At 38.8% G+C, this 17,643-nt stretch overlaps 1 protein-coding gene across 1 annotated transcript in view; it reads left to right on the top strand.

Moving 5' to 3' along the window:
• Positions 1–3,000: 3,000 nt before the first annotated feature.
• RNF169 (ring finger protein 169) overlaps positions 3,001–17,643 on the top strand; it is a 92,014-nt gene continuing 77,371 nt past the window's right edge. Inside the window, exon 1 of the mRNA XM_057748256.1 lies at positions 3,001–3,523. Coding sequence (XP_057604239.1) covers positions 3,022–3,523 — 502 coding nt within the window. The 5' untranslated portion in view covers positions 3,001–3,021. The remainder of the gene's footprint in view (positions 3,524–17,643) is intronic.

Below are 17,643 nucleotides of genomic sequence, written 5' to 3' on the forward strand. Positions count from 1 at the left end.
ACAGGAAGGCTGGCAAGCTGGATGTGGAAAATGGGTTGCAACCTAGGAAAGCTAGGCAGCAGGCACCACAGCCAAGTTCACGCCTCAGGAACAATCTGGCATGGCCACCATCACCATGGAAGGGACACTCTCCCCTCTACCCTAACCTCAAGGGACCCACTGTGATTGGACACCTTCTGTCTCCGTTCTTGTGAATAATTCTAAATGTGTCAATATATCTTTGTCTCATCCCCTGAAGATACAAAGTTCAGAGAGGAGTGGCCATGTGGCTGAGCCTAGGTCACATGTCATGCTCTGGCTGCCCGGGGGCAGGGAGAAGACTGTCTTCCTGGTTCAGCTTCCCTAGTCTCAGCAGAACTGCACAGAATGGGGCATTCCCCCAAACAGGAGGAAGTTTTGGATGCTGATGGTAAACGAAATAAAACAATATGTCCACCAAGCCCTCCTCTTTCAGACTGCTTTTCCTTCCCAGTTATTCTCTTTTGTTAGTTGTCAACTGCGATCATTATCTCAGGCTTCCTAGGCTTGACACTAAAACCATCCTCATCACCCTCATTTTCCCACACAGTGAATAACTCTCCAAATTTCTTAGATTCGCCTTGACTTCTTCTGTCACAGCTACTGCTTTAGTAAGATTATTTTGGCAATAGCATAGAGGAGAGAAGAGATTGGAAATTGGGAGTCAGACTTCTAGAATGCTAGAGCTAGAAAGGACCTTTGAATTTATCTATTGTAGTGGTCTTATCTAGGAGTATTCATTAGAATTCCTATGGCATTATAAAAAAATTTACGTGCTGGCATCCTATCCTTAGTTTTGGGGTTCAGTAGATCTGAGAAGGGACTTTGGCGTGTGTGTGTGTGTGTGTGTGTGTATGGGTGTCTTTCTGAAGTGCATCCCAGGTTGAGAACTGCTGAATTCCAGTACTCTCGTTTTAAAGATGAGGTGACTAAGGTCCAGAGAGAATTTATCTGTTTGAAATTATGCAAATTAATGAAAGGGAGAAAGTGGCCATGACCAATCCTAGATCTCCTGGCTTTTGGTCTAGTATTACTCAGAACCCTTGCTTTTTCCCTCCGCAAAAAGAAATTTCCTATCTTTATTTGTATCCAAAAAGGCATGCTACATTTCTATGGTTCAGCTTCTCCAATAGTAAATGGACTGCAGATTAAGAGCCCCAAACTGTCAAGAGTGAACAGCCCACACCAAGGGCCCTGTCTCTCATAGTAATTGGCTTGATCTCTGGACCACAGGCCTTCCTTGTCAGAATCTGGAAAAAGCGTCCTCAAGAAACTCAAGTGGGAAGCGAAGTGAAGAGGACCTCTGGATGAAGGACAGCCTGGCTGAGGCCATATTTCTGTGTTTGGCAGGATTCTGACTGTCTGGGCCTCTGTGCACACAAGCCCTTGTTTCAATTACTCATTGACCCTTTTTCAATTCTTCACTGTCCTTTAGCCATCTGGTTCTCATTTTGGGACTCCACTTCTTTCTTTTCTCTGCTCTCTGACTTCCACCAATCACTCTGCCTTGGACCGGTTTACTATCAGCTCAGGCACTGTTTCCAGGCAATCTCATGGAAATCCAGGGCCTCTGATGCCTTCCATTACATTATGTTATTTTTTTTTATTTTGCTCTCCTTACAAAACTTGTGCTTCCCTATAAAGATTCCCAACAGGAAATGCCATTTGCTTAATGCTTTTCTGCTCCAAATCTACTTTAGTGCAAAAAAAGCAAAGGGTGGGAGAATTGCTGTAGCAGAACCATCTCTCTGTCAGAGGGAAGTCATTGTTTCTCCCATACATTCTGTATCCAGAAAAAGGACTGGCACCAAAGTCTGAGCACCTCACTCGGTGACTAAACGAAGCGGGAATGGCATGGTCAGAGCTGTCCTTTAGGAAGTAACTCTAAGAGCTATGGAGGATGGATTGGAGGAAGAGTCTGTGGGCAGGGAGACAGTTTATAGAAACTACTGCAATAATCTAGGTGAGAGATGATGAGACGTGAATTGGGCAGTGGGAATGGGATAAAGAGGAGAGGATAGGTAGGAAAATGGTCATTTTGGTGGGAGAATTGACAGGACTAAGGAACTGACAGATGTGGGAGATGAGGGAGAAGTAAAGATGACCAGGTTTGGGAGAATAGTACCTTTACTAGAATGAGGGAAATAAGAAGAGCTGTTTTGAAAGAAGGGTGGAAGTCTGTGACTTTAGTTTGGTACATGAGGGATGCAGACATTCAAGATGACGTTCCCATCAGGCAGCTGACTATGCAGGGCTGGACTCAGGAGGTCTGGACGGCAGATACCAATTTGGGAGTTTCAGCCGGAAGAAAATGTGAGGTGGAGTAGGGGCTGCGGGGCAATATAGGGAAGGGAGTGAGAAGAGAATAGGACTGAGGCCTGAGCTTGGAGGAATACCCACATTTAAGCCCCAAACAAGGTGGGGGGCTCAAGAAAGGAGTCTGAGAAAGAGTCGGGGGGGGGCGGGGGAGAAAACCCCAGGAAAGGGAGGGAAGTTTCGGGAAGGAATCTGAAGAGAGTACATTGAGATGTGGACTGTCAAGAACTGCTATTTGTGGCAGTTAGTGGCTGGTCAGGGTAGGACTGGTCTGTCACAACAGCTTTTCCCACATTAAATGAAGCACTGAGGCAGGGTTCTGGATAATTCACATGCTCCCCACTCACTTTAGCCTCAGTTATCAGGGTATTGCAGGATAAATAAGTGTAATTACTTCACAAAGTTTAATATCGCTCAGAGTTTCCAGATAAATTCTCTCAGTTCTCAACTTAGCTTCGCTTCAGGAAGAGGAAATTGCAAAGACTGGAAGGCGAAGCCGAAGACCAGGTATATAAAGAATAACTAATAAATATTAATAAGGCTTCACCTCCCGCCAACCAGGTCCCGGGACAGCCTTCTCTGGAGCCCCGCCCCTCATGAATATGTATACAGCGCTGCCCGCCGCACACTGCCCCGCCCTCTACTCTTCTCCCTCGCAACCGACTCTCCCTACAAACGGGAAACAAGATGGCGGCGGCAGGTCCGAGTACGCGGGCCTCTTCCGCGGCGGCGGCGGCGGCTCTGAGTCGGCGGGGTCGGCGGGGCCGCTGTGACGAGATGGCGGCAGCCAAGACTGGGACCCCGGGCCCGGCCTCTGGCCCCGCGCTGCTGGTGTTGCCGCCGCCGTTGCTGCAGCCGCCGCCACCGCCGCGGCCGGAGGAGTCGGACTGCGCCGGGTGCCTGGAGACCCCGGGGGAAGCGGCGGCCCTGCCGTGCGGCCACTCGCTGTGTCGAGGCTGCGCCCAACGCGCCGCCGACGCGGCGGGCCCGGGTTGCCCGCGATGCCGCGCCCGCGGCCCGGGCTGGGCCCGCCGTCGGGCCCGCGACGACTGGCAGGCCGACGCGGAGGTGCTGGGCGAGCGCGCCCGCCGCGGCCCACCCGAGCGCTGCCGCCCGCGTCGGGACGGGGGCGCGGCCGCTGCGGGGCCCAGGCCGGAGCAGGAGCCGCGCACCGCGCCCGCGGAGCCAGGTGGAGCTTCCCCTCCTCCCCTTGGGGTCCGGAGCGAGGCCGCCGCGTCCTGGCCTGGCCTGGTTAGCGGGTGGGGGGTCCCAGGCCCTGCTGGAGCGGGCGTGGAGAGTTCTCGTGGGGTTGGAACCGGCCTCAGCCCAGGTGCAGTATGTGTTTCAGAATTTTGAACTTCGGAATGAAGTACGGGCACGATGGATTTGGAGTCAGAAGTTTGGAAGGAGCCGTAGCATTTCTTGGAACAAGTTAGGGCCAGGTTGGAATTGATGAGTGGAGGAGGGTACTGAACTTCGCAGGGGCTGTGGAGGATCCGAGAAGCGCTTGGTTTAGTGTTGGATGAAGAGCTTGGGGTTGAATTGCTTGTGAAGATGTGACTCCAGGGCCAGAATGGTCAGTGAGAGCTGTGGCCTTTACGGAGTTTAAGGGGCAGATTGATTTTGAGGATGTGAAGGGAGCTTTTCAGACTTGAGGGTAGAGTGGGTTGAGAGTATGAGCTCATATGTGTAGTTTTCACAAGATCTTGAAAAACGCACACTTAGCAAAAGCCTGGCACGTAGAGAAGTAATAAACGACGGCTACTTATATTTATAATAATACTAATAATGAGCTCCAATAGTGCTCTACAAAAAATGGATGGGGTTTAAAAGTTTTGGAAGCGGAGATTGGTTGGCAGAGGCTGCTTCCGTCTCGATGGCCGTGTAAGTTTCCTACTATTTTCCTGGCAATTAGAAGTCTGTTGAAGGACTGTTGTCTTCAACTTCTTTGCCTCCACTCCCCTCCCGCCAGCAGCCTGCCACTCTTTGGTGCTGAGCTTGACATAGAAAGTGCCCTGTTGAAAACACAAAACAAAACTGTGTTGTATCTTCGGACTCTTTGAGACACACCCAGTCAACACAACAGCTAGAGTTTTTTGATAAGAGCTTACCTAGGAAGAGATTTTTCAAAAAACAATTAGGAAAGACCAGATATTTGCACTTTTGTGTTAAGAATTCTACTATATATTATTTTCAGTAAGGAAAAAGAGGCATTGCTTGTATATGAAAGTGCGGTCCCTAGAAGCTACAGGTTCCAGAATGCTGTCTGTTTTGATTCAAGCAGGCAGACTGCCACTGTCCTAGGATAGCTTGCTCTTATTTCTGTCTTGCTTTCTATGTTCCTTATTATTCCTTTTAGGCTTCATAACATCCTTATGAGATAGGTACTTTTATTTCCATTTTACAGCTGTAACTGAGGCCAAGAGAGGTTAAGTAACTGGCCCAAGGATTAAAACCCAGTTCCATCTGATTCCTGCTCAGATAAGGGGTGATGGCCTCCCCAAACATCATCTAATTTGTCGATTCTGTGTAATGAGCTCATATGCTGTTTAATTTGCTTCAAATTCTAAGATTATGGTTAAAAAAATGACAGTATATCTTTGGTCTCCCTACTAGTTCTATTGATTATATGGTCAGGTAGGGTAGAAATTTCTATCTCCAAAACCTGGACTCCCTTGTGAAATATCAGGTCTGAGATTTGAACCATGAGAGGGCGTATGACTTGATTTGTGCAGACTTTTTTTCTTGAAATAATTTGTGTATCGGGGATAAAGAAAAACAATATAAAATGAGATTCCAGATTAGGTTCTGTTGAGTCACTGACTATCCACCAATTACTTTATATGTTTGTATGAGGACCATCATGAAAAATAATTTTCCTTATATGTTCTTATTGTTGGATCATTGAGTGTATATAATTACATGCTTGTTACGTCAAAACATTATAGAAGAATATTGTTGAACAGGGTTTGGGAATAATCTTCTAGCTTTAGCAGGTTGTCTAGACCTCTTGAGTTTATATGCAATATTTTTTTAAATTTAAAACTTTAATAGGCAATTCACTGATTCAAACAAAAATATAAGAAAGTATACACTGGAAAGATTCCTCCTACCCCTTTCTTCAGTTCCCATTTTCACCAGAGATTCATTTTGATTCTTCCACAGTTTCTTTATGCTAATACGTGGAAATAGAAATATATTTATTTTATTTTTTGATCTTTTTACACAAAAGGTTATATATTATATGCACTGTTCTGTAACTTGCTTTTTTTCATATAACAGTACAAGATGGATATCTTTTCATATCAGTACATAGAAGGTTTCTTCATTCTACTTATAGTTACAAGAAATTTCATTTAATGAATGTAACATAATTTACTTAATCATCTGTTGGTGGGTATTTAGGTTGTTTCCAATCTTTTGCCATTATAAATTATTGTTCATAAAATTGTTATACAGTGTATATGTACATTTTTATGAGGAGTTCACCTGTAGCTTTCACCAGATTCTCAGAGGGTTGCGGAAAAAAAAAAAGGGTTAAGAACTATTGTTTTAACCCAGGTACCTCCTTCTACAGAAGAGGGAACTGAGGCCCAGAACAGAGAAGAGAGTGACCAGGTCTTTGTAGGTTAGTAGCAGATAACAAGGGCTGAAAGGCTAACCCTTAAATAAGCGCTAAAACATAGCCTAATTCACAGTTAAAATGTTCGTGATGGCTTTTAATAGAGAAAGTAAAAATACCAGTTTCATAAAGATTTACATCACACTTTTATGAGTGGGAAACAGCAACAGAATTAGCAATTTTAGGTATATTCACAAGTATATTGCTTAGCAATATTCTTTTGGCATAATTAGGTCAATTGATAAAAGAAAGGGTAGGTCTGCTTTATAAAACTGGAAATGAAATTTTGTAGTAAATTCACTGGTGTTTAAGTGAAATTCTTACAATTTTTTTTTTTTTTAATTTCTAGAAGCCCCATGGCTCTTTTGGAATTCAGTGGAATTGAATTTTGGAGTTTTTTCTGAAAAGAGTGCAAGAGTTTGTGTGTGTTGAAAATTTTGGTTGTGCTGGTGATTTTTTTTTTTGTCACCTTCTTGGCAAGCTTTAGAGTTCAGAACCTTAGTAACTTCTGTATTAAATGTTTCACTCTAAGATACGTTGTCAATTTGCTTTTGGATACAGTATCAGTTGATTGTGCAGCAGTGTGTGTTGAAGGCTAAGTCAGTGATCATTTCAGAATGAACCTAGAGTTCAACTTTATGTTCTTGGAGGATTTGTAGCTCATTGTATGTATTGACATATTAAGTATTTGGACCATTTTGAGCAATACTCAGCAAGTATGTAATGAGTGGCTACTCTGTGCCAGAGACACTGTTCTAGATGACATCAGTGAATGAAATATTCAAAGATCCCTCCCTCTTAGAGCTTGTATTCTGAATTTAGAAACAGTCCTGGTCCATTGATTTTTTTAAAAAAAGAAAATTTACCACCTCCGTACATAGGTAGATTTGCAACTATAAGAACATTTAAGCCTCATTGATACTAATTAATTTTAAGAATTCATTTAGTCTTTTGATTTGAAATCAAGGATGATTATTCTAGATTATGCTGCCTTTGAACTTGAAACCAAGCCCCTTTTAGGACAGTTCTTTTTCTTTTTACCATGGGAAATAATTGAAGAGAAAAGCTAGACAAAGGCTAATGAATCTTTCAAATTGGCAGTTTAATTTTTTTTTTCTATTTGTAGTGCTAAAAGTGCATTTCAAAAATTGAATAAATCAAAGAAATTGAATAGTGCCCCATTTATTCCTTCCCTTTATCCCACTCCAACCTGCCTGTTCACTTAGGGTTAACATTTATACATTTAAAAATTTTCCTCTTTCTGTGAAAAACAAGTAGTTATGGTTTATTACTCAGTTGGCAGACACTGTTTGCTATGTGTACAACCTAAATTGCATTTAGGACTAGTGAATAATGAAATCATGTGATTGTAGTGTAAAAGGACAGGAATTTCCCTTGTCTGAAGGGATTTGTCTTAAAATATATAAAATGACTCAACTTTTATCCTTAGTAACACATATTATAGAATTTGAGTGTCCTTATGTGTTTTACTAATGTGGAAATATTTGCCTTGTGTTCTTTAAAACAGGATGAGATTACCTCATAAACTAAGCCATTGTTACTGTTGACAGAATAGCTCCATTCTATAGAATTCAGGATTGAGCAGCAGCAATTTAGGTGGTGTTTGTTTTTCATTCATATTTCTACTCCATTTAATCTTAGAAGACTTGCCTGCCTTGAATTCATTTGTTTCTGAGTTTGCTTTAGTGTAGGATGTAGGATATGTTTGCCAAATTTCATTGCACTAATTCAGTGAGATTTGGGGCACACACTTGTGTAAGATAATACCGTAAAAAAGATGAATAAGACATGGTTCCTGTCCTTTAGGATTCCACAGCCTGGTTGGGGAAACACACCTTATCAAAAAGTGATACAAAGTGGTAAGTGAGGTAAATGCATAATGCCAAGAAGAGTAGAGCAGTGGAATAACTGACAGTCTTTTTTTTTTTTAAACTGACAGTCTTTTGAGGAAACTTGAGGAAGGCATTTGTTTTGTGCGTTGGGAAAAGAATAGGAATTCTCCAGGTGAGGGAGGAGGAGATAGCCATTCGTGGCAGAAGAACCTGCATGTACAAAGGCATGAAGGCACTTCACATATTCAGAAACTGACAAGAAGTTAAATATAGATAGAATGTGGGACTCCAGTAGGGAAGGAGGAGAGAAGAAACTACAGAAGTTGGATCATGAAGGTCATGGTATGTCATGCTGAAGGAATTTGGGACTTTATCCTATAGACCTTGTGGAGCCCTTAAAAATATTTAAGGAATGGAATGACACTGTCATATGCTTTAGAAAGACAGTATTGGTTGTAGTGTGGAGGAAAGATGTGAATAGAAACTGGAGGAAAGGAGTCTAGTTAGGGGACTATTTTAGTAGTTCAGACAAGAAATGAAGAGGGACTGGAGTAAAGCAGTGACTGTGGGGATGTTTCCTTTAGTTATTCATTAATTTAGTACCCATTTTGAGGTGAGGGCCTTCTGTGTGCTAGGCACTGGGGCTGCAAATAGAAATAAAGCATAATGCTGTCTCTTAAGGTCATTGTAGTTGAGAAGATTGATCTATAAACATGTAACTGGAATGTGGGGTAATAAATGCAATAACTAATGCAAGATATAATTGTAGAAGGCACTATAGTATATATTAAGAGAGCAAGTTAATGGAGCAGGAGCTGGAGACATACTCTCTGTGTTCAAATTACAGGTCTGCAATTTATAGCTGTTTGTCTTTGGGTACATTGCTTAACTTCTCTGTACCTTAGTTTACTCATTTTGAAAATGGGGATAGTAATGGTAGCAAAATCATAGGGCTGTTGTCAAGGCTAAATGAGTTATTAGAATGAGTTATTAGCCTATAAAGAGCTCAACAAATGTTAGCTCTTTTCACGAAAAAAGAGAACCCAGCTTGGATGGGTCAGGAATGGCTTCAGTAAAAGGCAGACACTTGACCATGAGTATTCAGTAGGTGGATGAAGGCAGGATAAAACTGAGGGAAATCAATACATTTAAAAGCATAGGAATATGAAACAAAAGGAGAGTGCTAGGGATTGCAAATATGGGTAGTTGGAGCATAGAATACATGTGGGAGAGTGGAAGGAGGCAGAATTGCAGAAATAAGCAGTTACTGGATAATAGTGGACTTTGAATGCAATGCTAAGAAGCGAGGATCCACTGAAGAGTTTCGAAGAGGAGTGCATCTTTGCATTTTAGAGAGATCACTCCTATGGGGTAATGTAGCAAATCAATTGGAGATCCCAGATTTCTTTTAGCAAGATGGGTGAGATTAACTGAAGACTCTGTTGCTACAAATATCCAGAAAAGCTGGATGATAAACAACTGGTCTTTTAAAGGCATTTCTGAGCTTGCAGGAAAGACAGGAAAATCTCTAGGTTCCAAAAACAAAAATGGAACTAAAAACCAAAACTTCATTAAGCCCTTGAGCTCATGCTGTGTTGCCCTGGACAAAGATGAAAGAACAGAGTGAGGGGTTATTTCTGGTTTTTTATTCTTAGTGATTGAGTTTTTTTTTTTAAACTGTGTGGAAAAAGGAACCAAAACCAAGACTTTTGCATCAAGCTGGGATTCTTGATGTGCTCCATCCTAGGTGAAAGGATATGCTAGAGAAAAATCTTCCCACTGACATATGGGAATAATAAGAAATCTTGTCTTGGTTTGCCTGGGCTCTATACAAAGAGGAAATTGAAAGAATCTTCCCTGAGAAATTGAAGCACAAGACCTATGCCTTGCTCATATTTGGGACCTAAGTTTATATTCTATGGTTCAGGTATCCCCATGCTGAGAAATTAATATAAAAGCTGGCTCCAAGCTAGTGATACCCCTGTGTCACCTGGAGAAAGGAAAAACAAGACTTGAAAGGGTACTCATATCTTGGGTGACAAGAAATTCTCACAGAAGAAATAAACCCAACAGATGAGTTTATAATTAAAAGTGAGACACAAAGAAACAATTTTCTACCACAAACCAGAGTCAGCAGATATTACAGGCGGGAGAATTATAGCTTTTAAGACCTGGGATAGTAGAATGGCAGTTTGAAAGATAATTTAAATTACCATATTTTAGGTGACTAAAGACATTAAACAATTAATTGACATCCCATTAAATGAATAAGACATGAAACATACATTTGAAAAAGAAACATAATGAAAAGTACAGAGAGATTTAAAAAATGTGCAGTAAATAAGTTAAGCAATAATTTACACAGTTGAAGAGAAATTAGTAAGCTGGGAGTTAGATATGAGGAAATCCTGAGAATGCAGAACAGTAAGATGAAGGAAAATATGAAAGAGGTAGAGAAATGAAAGACTAAGCAAGAAGACCCAACATCTAATAGCAATTCCAGAAGGAGAAAGATAAAATGAGAGAGACATGGAATTTAAAGAGATTACTTGAGAAGTTTTTGGAATTAGTTTAAAAAGACATGAATTTTTAGGTTTAAGACTTATGGGGGCCTAGCAAGAATTAAGTGAGCAAACCAAAACAAACCCAACTAAATACATTGCAATAAAACTGCAGAACACTAAAGACACTTAAAAGCAACCAGAAAGGAAAGACAAAAGAGCATGAATCAAACTGAGAGCAGATGTCTCTTAAAAAGAGAGGCCAGAAGAAACTTGAATAATATCTTCCAAGGGCTGAGAAAGATCTGAATTTCATACTCAGCTAAGTTATTGTTTAAGAGTGAAGGCAAAATAAAAGTATTATCCGGTGAACAAAAATATGGAGAATTTACCACACTGTTTCTGAAAGAACTATTACATGAAAGAATGCACTTCTGGAAGAAAGAAATATAACTTAGGGGAGAGAGAAGGACATAAGAAATCATGATGAACAAAGAAATTGGTTAGGTAAACTAAGCATTGACTGTATAGAACAAAAATAATTATGATTTGTTGAGGCTAAAACCAAAGTGGACCTAAAATACCAGATGAGGATAAAATGTAAGCTGGGAGGGAAAGTGATCAGCATTAAAGAGTTATATATAGTTCAGGAGGAGGATAGAGAGGTTAACTTTAGGCTTTCAGTCAGATGTGTATTAAAAATTTAAGGATAACCACTAAAAACAAATGCAATGTATAACTTGATCTACTATGCATATATAGAACCATACACTTCCCAAATTAGAGAGTATACATTCTTTTTAATCAAATGTGAAATATTTATGTAATTAGGCACAAAGAAAGTCTCAACAAATAACAAAGCTTGATATATAAACCATGTTTTCTGACCCCAATAGAATAAAATTAGAGATTAATAACAAATATAACTGATTCCCCTCACCTTCTGTCCACGTTTAGAAATTTAAAAAGTAAAAGCAAAAATAAACTAAAAATGTATGAATGAAGAACAAAATCATGGAAATTGGAAAATATTTAGAATTAAATAACACTGGAAACACTATGTCAAAATCGGTGGAATACAGCTAAAGCAATACTAAGAGGACAGTTTAAGTGCCTGTATCTTATTTCATTGAATCTTAAGTTGTCATCATTTGTGAGGTGGACTATTACTTTCCAAATACAGTGCTTTCCTATCACTTAGAGTTTTAAGCTTTATACTTACTGAAAGAACTCTTATAAGCTTACTTAGATATAGATTTAGCATATCACTCATGAATATATTTATAAAAGGAAGTGATGTAATAAATTAGAATATTTCTGTGACTTCATATGCAGAGTCTGACTCTTCTAAATCACTTTCTGACAGAATCACAGAGGTTTGTGTTTTTCTACATAGTATTGCTCCCTATGTCATTGAGAGCATTGGTGGCAGAACATTTCTTAAAAGAGTGCTCCATAGCTGTCTCCAGCATTTTCTTTCAAACTGCTGGCACCCAACAAATTTTGATCCTGTTCTTTTCTTGAACTGGCCAGAAGGTATCAACAGAAGATTTTTAGATGAGACTGATATTTCCTTGTCAGATGGTCTGTAATAGGTTTATTGACTAACATTGAGAAGTTAACAGTTGTCTAGTCATGCCACCAGGAATAACTACCAAATAACTACTACTTTTGAGAGCTTATTCTTTAATTATGTTAATACATATATAAGCAATGACAGTGGCGCCATCACTGCTTGTCCGACTGACAGTGATTGTAAGACTGATTGTAAGAAACATCCCAATTTCAGCAATATTAATATGAAAAAATTTATGTCCTAGAATCTATAAGGCTTTTGAATAGAAGAAAAGCTGAAAATTATTAAGTGGCCAACTGAAGAAGCTCGAAAAGTAACAGCAGATTAAACCCAGAGGAAGTAGAAGATAGGAAAGAATAAAGATAAGAATAGAAATTAATGAAGTAGAAAACAGTGAAGAGGATTAATAAAATCTAATTCATTGAAGATATTAATATAGACTCTATATTATAGACAGATCTCAAGCAAGATTGGTCAAGGAAAAAGAAAAAGCATAAATAACATTAGGAATGAAACGGAATACGACTACACATATGGTAAGGATTTAAAAAAACGCATACATATAGAATATGGAAAACTTTATGCCTGTGATTTTGAAAGACTGTATAAAATAGTTTCCTAAAAAATACAACCTCTCACAGCTGAGTCAAGAATGAGTAGAAAATAATAGAAATGTAACTACAAAAGAAATCGAACAAATAGTAAAATCTACCCACTAAGTAATAGTAAAATCACCATATTAATTATGCAGTGAGCAAAATCCAGACTGAGGGGAACTACAGGACAAATGGCCCATTTTTCCCCCACAAATATGTGAAGAAGGGGAAAAAAAGGAATACCTAGAAGGGAAACCTGCAGTTTAAAAGACACAATCATTTTAAGTGTACGGACTAATTTGGATTCTGATTTGAAAAACTGTATGAAAATATTTGGTAGGAATTTGAGTACTGACTGGGTATTTTTTGGTATTAAAGATTATTAAATTTGTAGTGTGAAATAGTTTTCTGGTTACATATTTCAGTGAGTCCTTATTTTTAAGAGAGATGCTAAAATGGTTTTAGGTTAAGATGATATAGTGTCTGGGATTTCTTCAAGATAATTCATTAAAGGGGAGGGGGACAAGTAAAGATTAGGGAAATAGATGAAATAAGACTGTTGAAGCTGGGTGATGGATATGTTGGGTTCATTGTACTGGTCTCTCTAATAAATATTTGAGACATTTTCATAGTAAAAAGCAGGAGAAAAATTCTATCCATTAAAGGAATACAAGGCACAGATGGTTTTACAGGTTACCCAAATATTGAAGGATTGGATAATCCTGGTGGAGACCATTCCAGGGAATAATAAATGTTTCTAGACTCATTTTGGGGGGCTTTTACAACATGATATCAAAATGACACACAGTATAAGAAAGGAAAAATATAGGCCAATCTCATGAATGTAGATTTTAGAAGTTCCAAGTGAAATCTGCACTAGTCTAGTAATGTATTTATTTTTAAAAAATCACAATCAAGTAGTATTTATTCTGGGAATGAGAATTTAGTTTAACATTAAGAATCTAATGTAATTCACCATATTAATAAACTAGAGTAAAACCATATGATCATCTCAGTAGATGCTCAAAAGAGCATTTGACAAAATGTACCATTCATTTATTATTTTAAAAGCTAGAACACTTGGAATAGAAGGGAATTTTTTTTTTAATTTCTATTTTTTTTAGTGGAACTTGTCAATACAAGTGATTAGTGGCCAGGAACACTGAACCAGGGTTAAATAGTTTTAAAAGTAATTAAAGAGGCCGGTAACATGTCCTTATATATGTGAATTTGGTAGATGACAGGTGGCATTACAAATCAGTGGGGCAAAGATATTTTCAGTTTTGGGTAGTTAACTAACCTTATAGAAAACAAGAAAAAATAGTTCTTTACTTCACACCATACACAAAATGTTGATACCAAATGGATAAAAGGTCAAACTATAAAACTTAGAAAATACTAGGAGTATCTATGAAAATGGGGTAGAATGAATTCTTTATACAAACAAAATATATAGAATAAAGGAAAAGATTGATAATTTGGTCATATTAAAAATCAAAACTTCTGTATGATAAAAGATAAAGTAGGGAGATGAACCACAGGATGTGAGAAAATACTTCCAGTGTAATAACTAACAAAAAATTAATGTCCAAAATATGTGAAGAGCTACAAATCACTATGGCAGACACCTCATTAGAAACATGGTGAGGAGATTTGAATAGACGTTTCACAGAAGAGGGAAAGTGAAAGGCCAATAGAACATCTGGAGTGATGCTCAGTATCATTAGTAATTAGGGATGAGATCTAGAATACCAGGGGAATGCTGATCTTATACATGAGTAGGGATATTTCTCCCATTCTGGCGACTGTACTCATTGCTCTCTATTTTTGGAAGTTGCTCTCTGTTTTTGAAAGTTAAGTTTCTAGTGAATCAAAATATTCTTCCCTAATTTCAATATTCAAAAATTTAAAGACCATGATTATTTCTATCTAAATTTTTAGGTTAAACATCTCAGATTCATCTCTTTGGTCCTCTTTCACCCTCTCCCAAATTTTTGGTCATACTACACTGCTTAGAGTTCTTGTAATATAATGCTTTTTGAAACCTTTTTGACCTTTTGTCACCTATTCTGCCTGGAATACTCTTCCCTCTTATCCTGTCAGATTATACTGAGGTGAAACAAGTGCTCTGTGAATTTTTTTTTCAAATAGGAGTTGATTACTTTCCTTTGTGTCACCACGTGAGTATGTGTATTCGTCATGTCGCTGGACTTCAGTTCCTTGTTTGCGTGTCTGTCTCTGGCGTTACACTGAACTCTTTGAGGTCAGGGACTATGTCTTTGTGTACTCAGCACTTAATATGGTACCTAGAATGTGTTAGATACTCAGTAAATGTTTAATAAAGGAAAACGAGTCCTTAGAAAATCCTTAAAAAAAGATTTTGGATTATATATCATGATTCCTTTACCCTTCTTTTCGTCTTTAGATATGCCACTCAGAATTGACCCTCATGCTTTAAATAATGCTTGACCAGTGCAAAATGTAGTGGGATTTACTGTCTCTCCACCTGAATGCTAAATTCCTATTAATACTGCCAAAGATTGCATTGGCCTTGCTCATCCTGAGTCTGTAGGCAACATAACTTTTTTTTTTTTTCATTAACTGCTGTCAAGCCAGTCTTCCTCATCACATGTGTGTACAGTTAAATTTTTAAGGCTGAAGACAACTTGTATCCAGCTTTGGTTTTTATTTTTTTTAATAGTAGTGGACCTGTTTTCCCTTTACTTCTGTTTTGCCATTTCTCTTGTTGTTTTATCTAGTGTTTGGTGCTGTAAAACTATTATGATAGAACCTCAAAAGATTGGACTCTGTTGATTTGGAGTTTACTTGGACTTTACTAAAGTTTACTTTTGCCTTCATTATAAAGCTTTACAAATTGATATTTATTCAGACAACAAATTCTTTAAAAGATCTTAGTTCAGAATGGTGCTGGTATTAAAGCACTTTATCATTGGTACATTCAACAGAAAAAATTTTTTAAGACATTGTTTTATACTGAGACACATACCTAGAGGTCATCCCATGGGTTCAACAAAACCTCTTAGTTTGGGTAATCAGAGGCAGAAACAAGTAATTATAACACAGGTAATAAATCATAGTACAATTGAGGTAAGTGCGGAATGTTGTGAGGACCTACAGAAGGCTAATGTAATTCTCTCTGGGTTAAATAAGAAAAGCTTTGCAAAGGAGAGGGCAATAAACAGGGCTTTGAACTAATTATCATATAGTGAAAAAGAGAAAAAACACTGTGGAAACAGGAAGTGGCATATATAGAGAAACAGGGTCTGGCATATCTAGGAATAGTGATACGGTGTGAAGGCTGGGGAGAGAAGAGTATTGAGGGAATATGAGAAAATGTGGCTGGAGTGGTAGACTGGGTCTTGTTTATAAATCTTGGAGGCAGAAGGAAGCCAATGAAAGTTATTAAGCAGGAGGATGATAGGGTCAAGTCTCTGCTTTATAAAGAACTAGGGAAGCAGTGTTGAAGATAAATAGAAAGACAGAGTGTTAAGAGTCAGGCCAGTTAGGCTACCATTTTAGCATACACAGAATCTGTGCCAAGAAGGTACTGGAGGATTAGATGAGGTAAACAACCCTGTTAAGGTAGATATCACTCCCATTTTATGGATGAAGAAACAGGCTTAGCAAGGATAAATACTGGTAGATACAAAGCCAGTGGGTAGTAGATTTGAATGCAGGTTGATATGGTTCCAAATCCTACACTTTTTCTAATTTTGGTATCATTCCACCTTGTGGACTATTATGGATGATTCCTCACCTCAAAAAGAGCAGAAATTAAGTCCAAAGCTTTTGCCCAGGGTGGTGGCGGATATAGTGATGGGGACAACCCCATGGTCTTGGTCTCCTAGGTCTGCACAGCCTTCATCTCTGCAGCATTCCTATACCTACATTTGCTTTTGTGACCTGTATCATGTGCCTCATGCTTTGACTGTGCTGATCCAGTGTGGGCTGCCTTACTGTGCCTTGTTGTTTGGGCCATTTCTGGATTCAATAAGGAATCTTACACTTTGACTCTACACTTGTTTAATGCCTGCTTTTGCAAATTCTGTTGATCTCTACTCTCTTACTTTGTCTTTAATCCAGATGTCTGAGTCAGTTTGGGCTGTAATAATAGAATACCATGGACTGGGTGGCTTATAAACAACAGAAATTTATTTCTCACAGTCCTAGAGGGTGGCAAATCAAAGATCAAGACTGGTAGATTCAGTGTCTCGTGAGGGCCTGCCTCCTGGTTAATGGATAGCTATCTTCTTGCTGTGTCCTCACTTGGTGAAGGGGGCAGGGGAGCCCTCTGGGGTCTCTTTTATAAGCACCCTAATCCCATTCATGAGAGCTTTGCCCTCATGGCCTAATCACCTTTCCAAGACCCCACCACCAAATACCATCACATTGGGGATTAGGTTTTCAAAGTATGAATTTTGTAGGGGACAAAAACATTCAATCTATAGCACCAAGGGTTAGGAAATTACTTTCAGCAGGCCAGATTCAGCCTACTGCTTGCTTTTGTAAATTTTTAATGGAACACAGCCATACTTATTCATATTGTCTGTGGCCGCTTTCATGCTACGATGGCAGAACTGAGCAGCTGTCTTTTGGTCTGCAACGCCGAAAATATTTACTATCTGGCCATAAGTCTACACAGTCTTAGGCTGCTTAAGACTCCTTATTCTTTCCAGATCAAGATGCAAATCAGGTTAATTTTTTAAGCTAAGGAAGTAAGATGCAACTTGGAATTTGAATATTTATCGTTAATTTTATTAGCAGTTAATAAGCACTATCTAGTTGCCCTGCTTATATATAGAGAAAAAAATCTGATGCCATTTTTTTTCTTTGAATTCCTTATACTTTCCTACAATTCTAAGAAATTTCTATCCCTGAAAAGATTAAGTAGAATTTTTCTTTTTCCTTATAAGGATGTATCTAACATTTAATGAATATCAGTTATATATCCAGCATTGTACAAGACATCACTTTAAATCATGTCATTTAATCATTTATAACAATTTATTTGGGAAGTAGGGAAACTGAGAGCTAGAGAAGTTGTAGTATGCCCAGTGTCACACTGATAAGTGATGGAGTCTGATTGGCCTCCACAGCCTGGAATCTTTCTACTTAATGAAAGTTATCAGGCAAACACATG

Source organism: Hippopotamus amphibius, chromosome 9 (genome assembly GCF_030028045.1).
Source record: "Hippopotamus amphibius kiboko isolate mHipAmp2 chromosome 9, mHipAmp2.hap2, whole genome shotgun sequence".
NCBI classification, from domain to species: Eukaryota; Metazoa; Chordata; class Mammalia; order Artiodactyla; family Hippopotamidae; genus Hippopotamus; species Hippopotamus amphibius.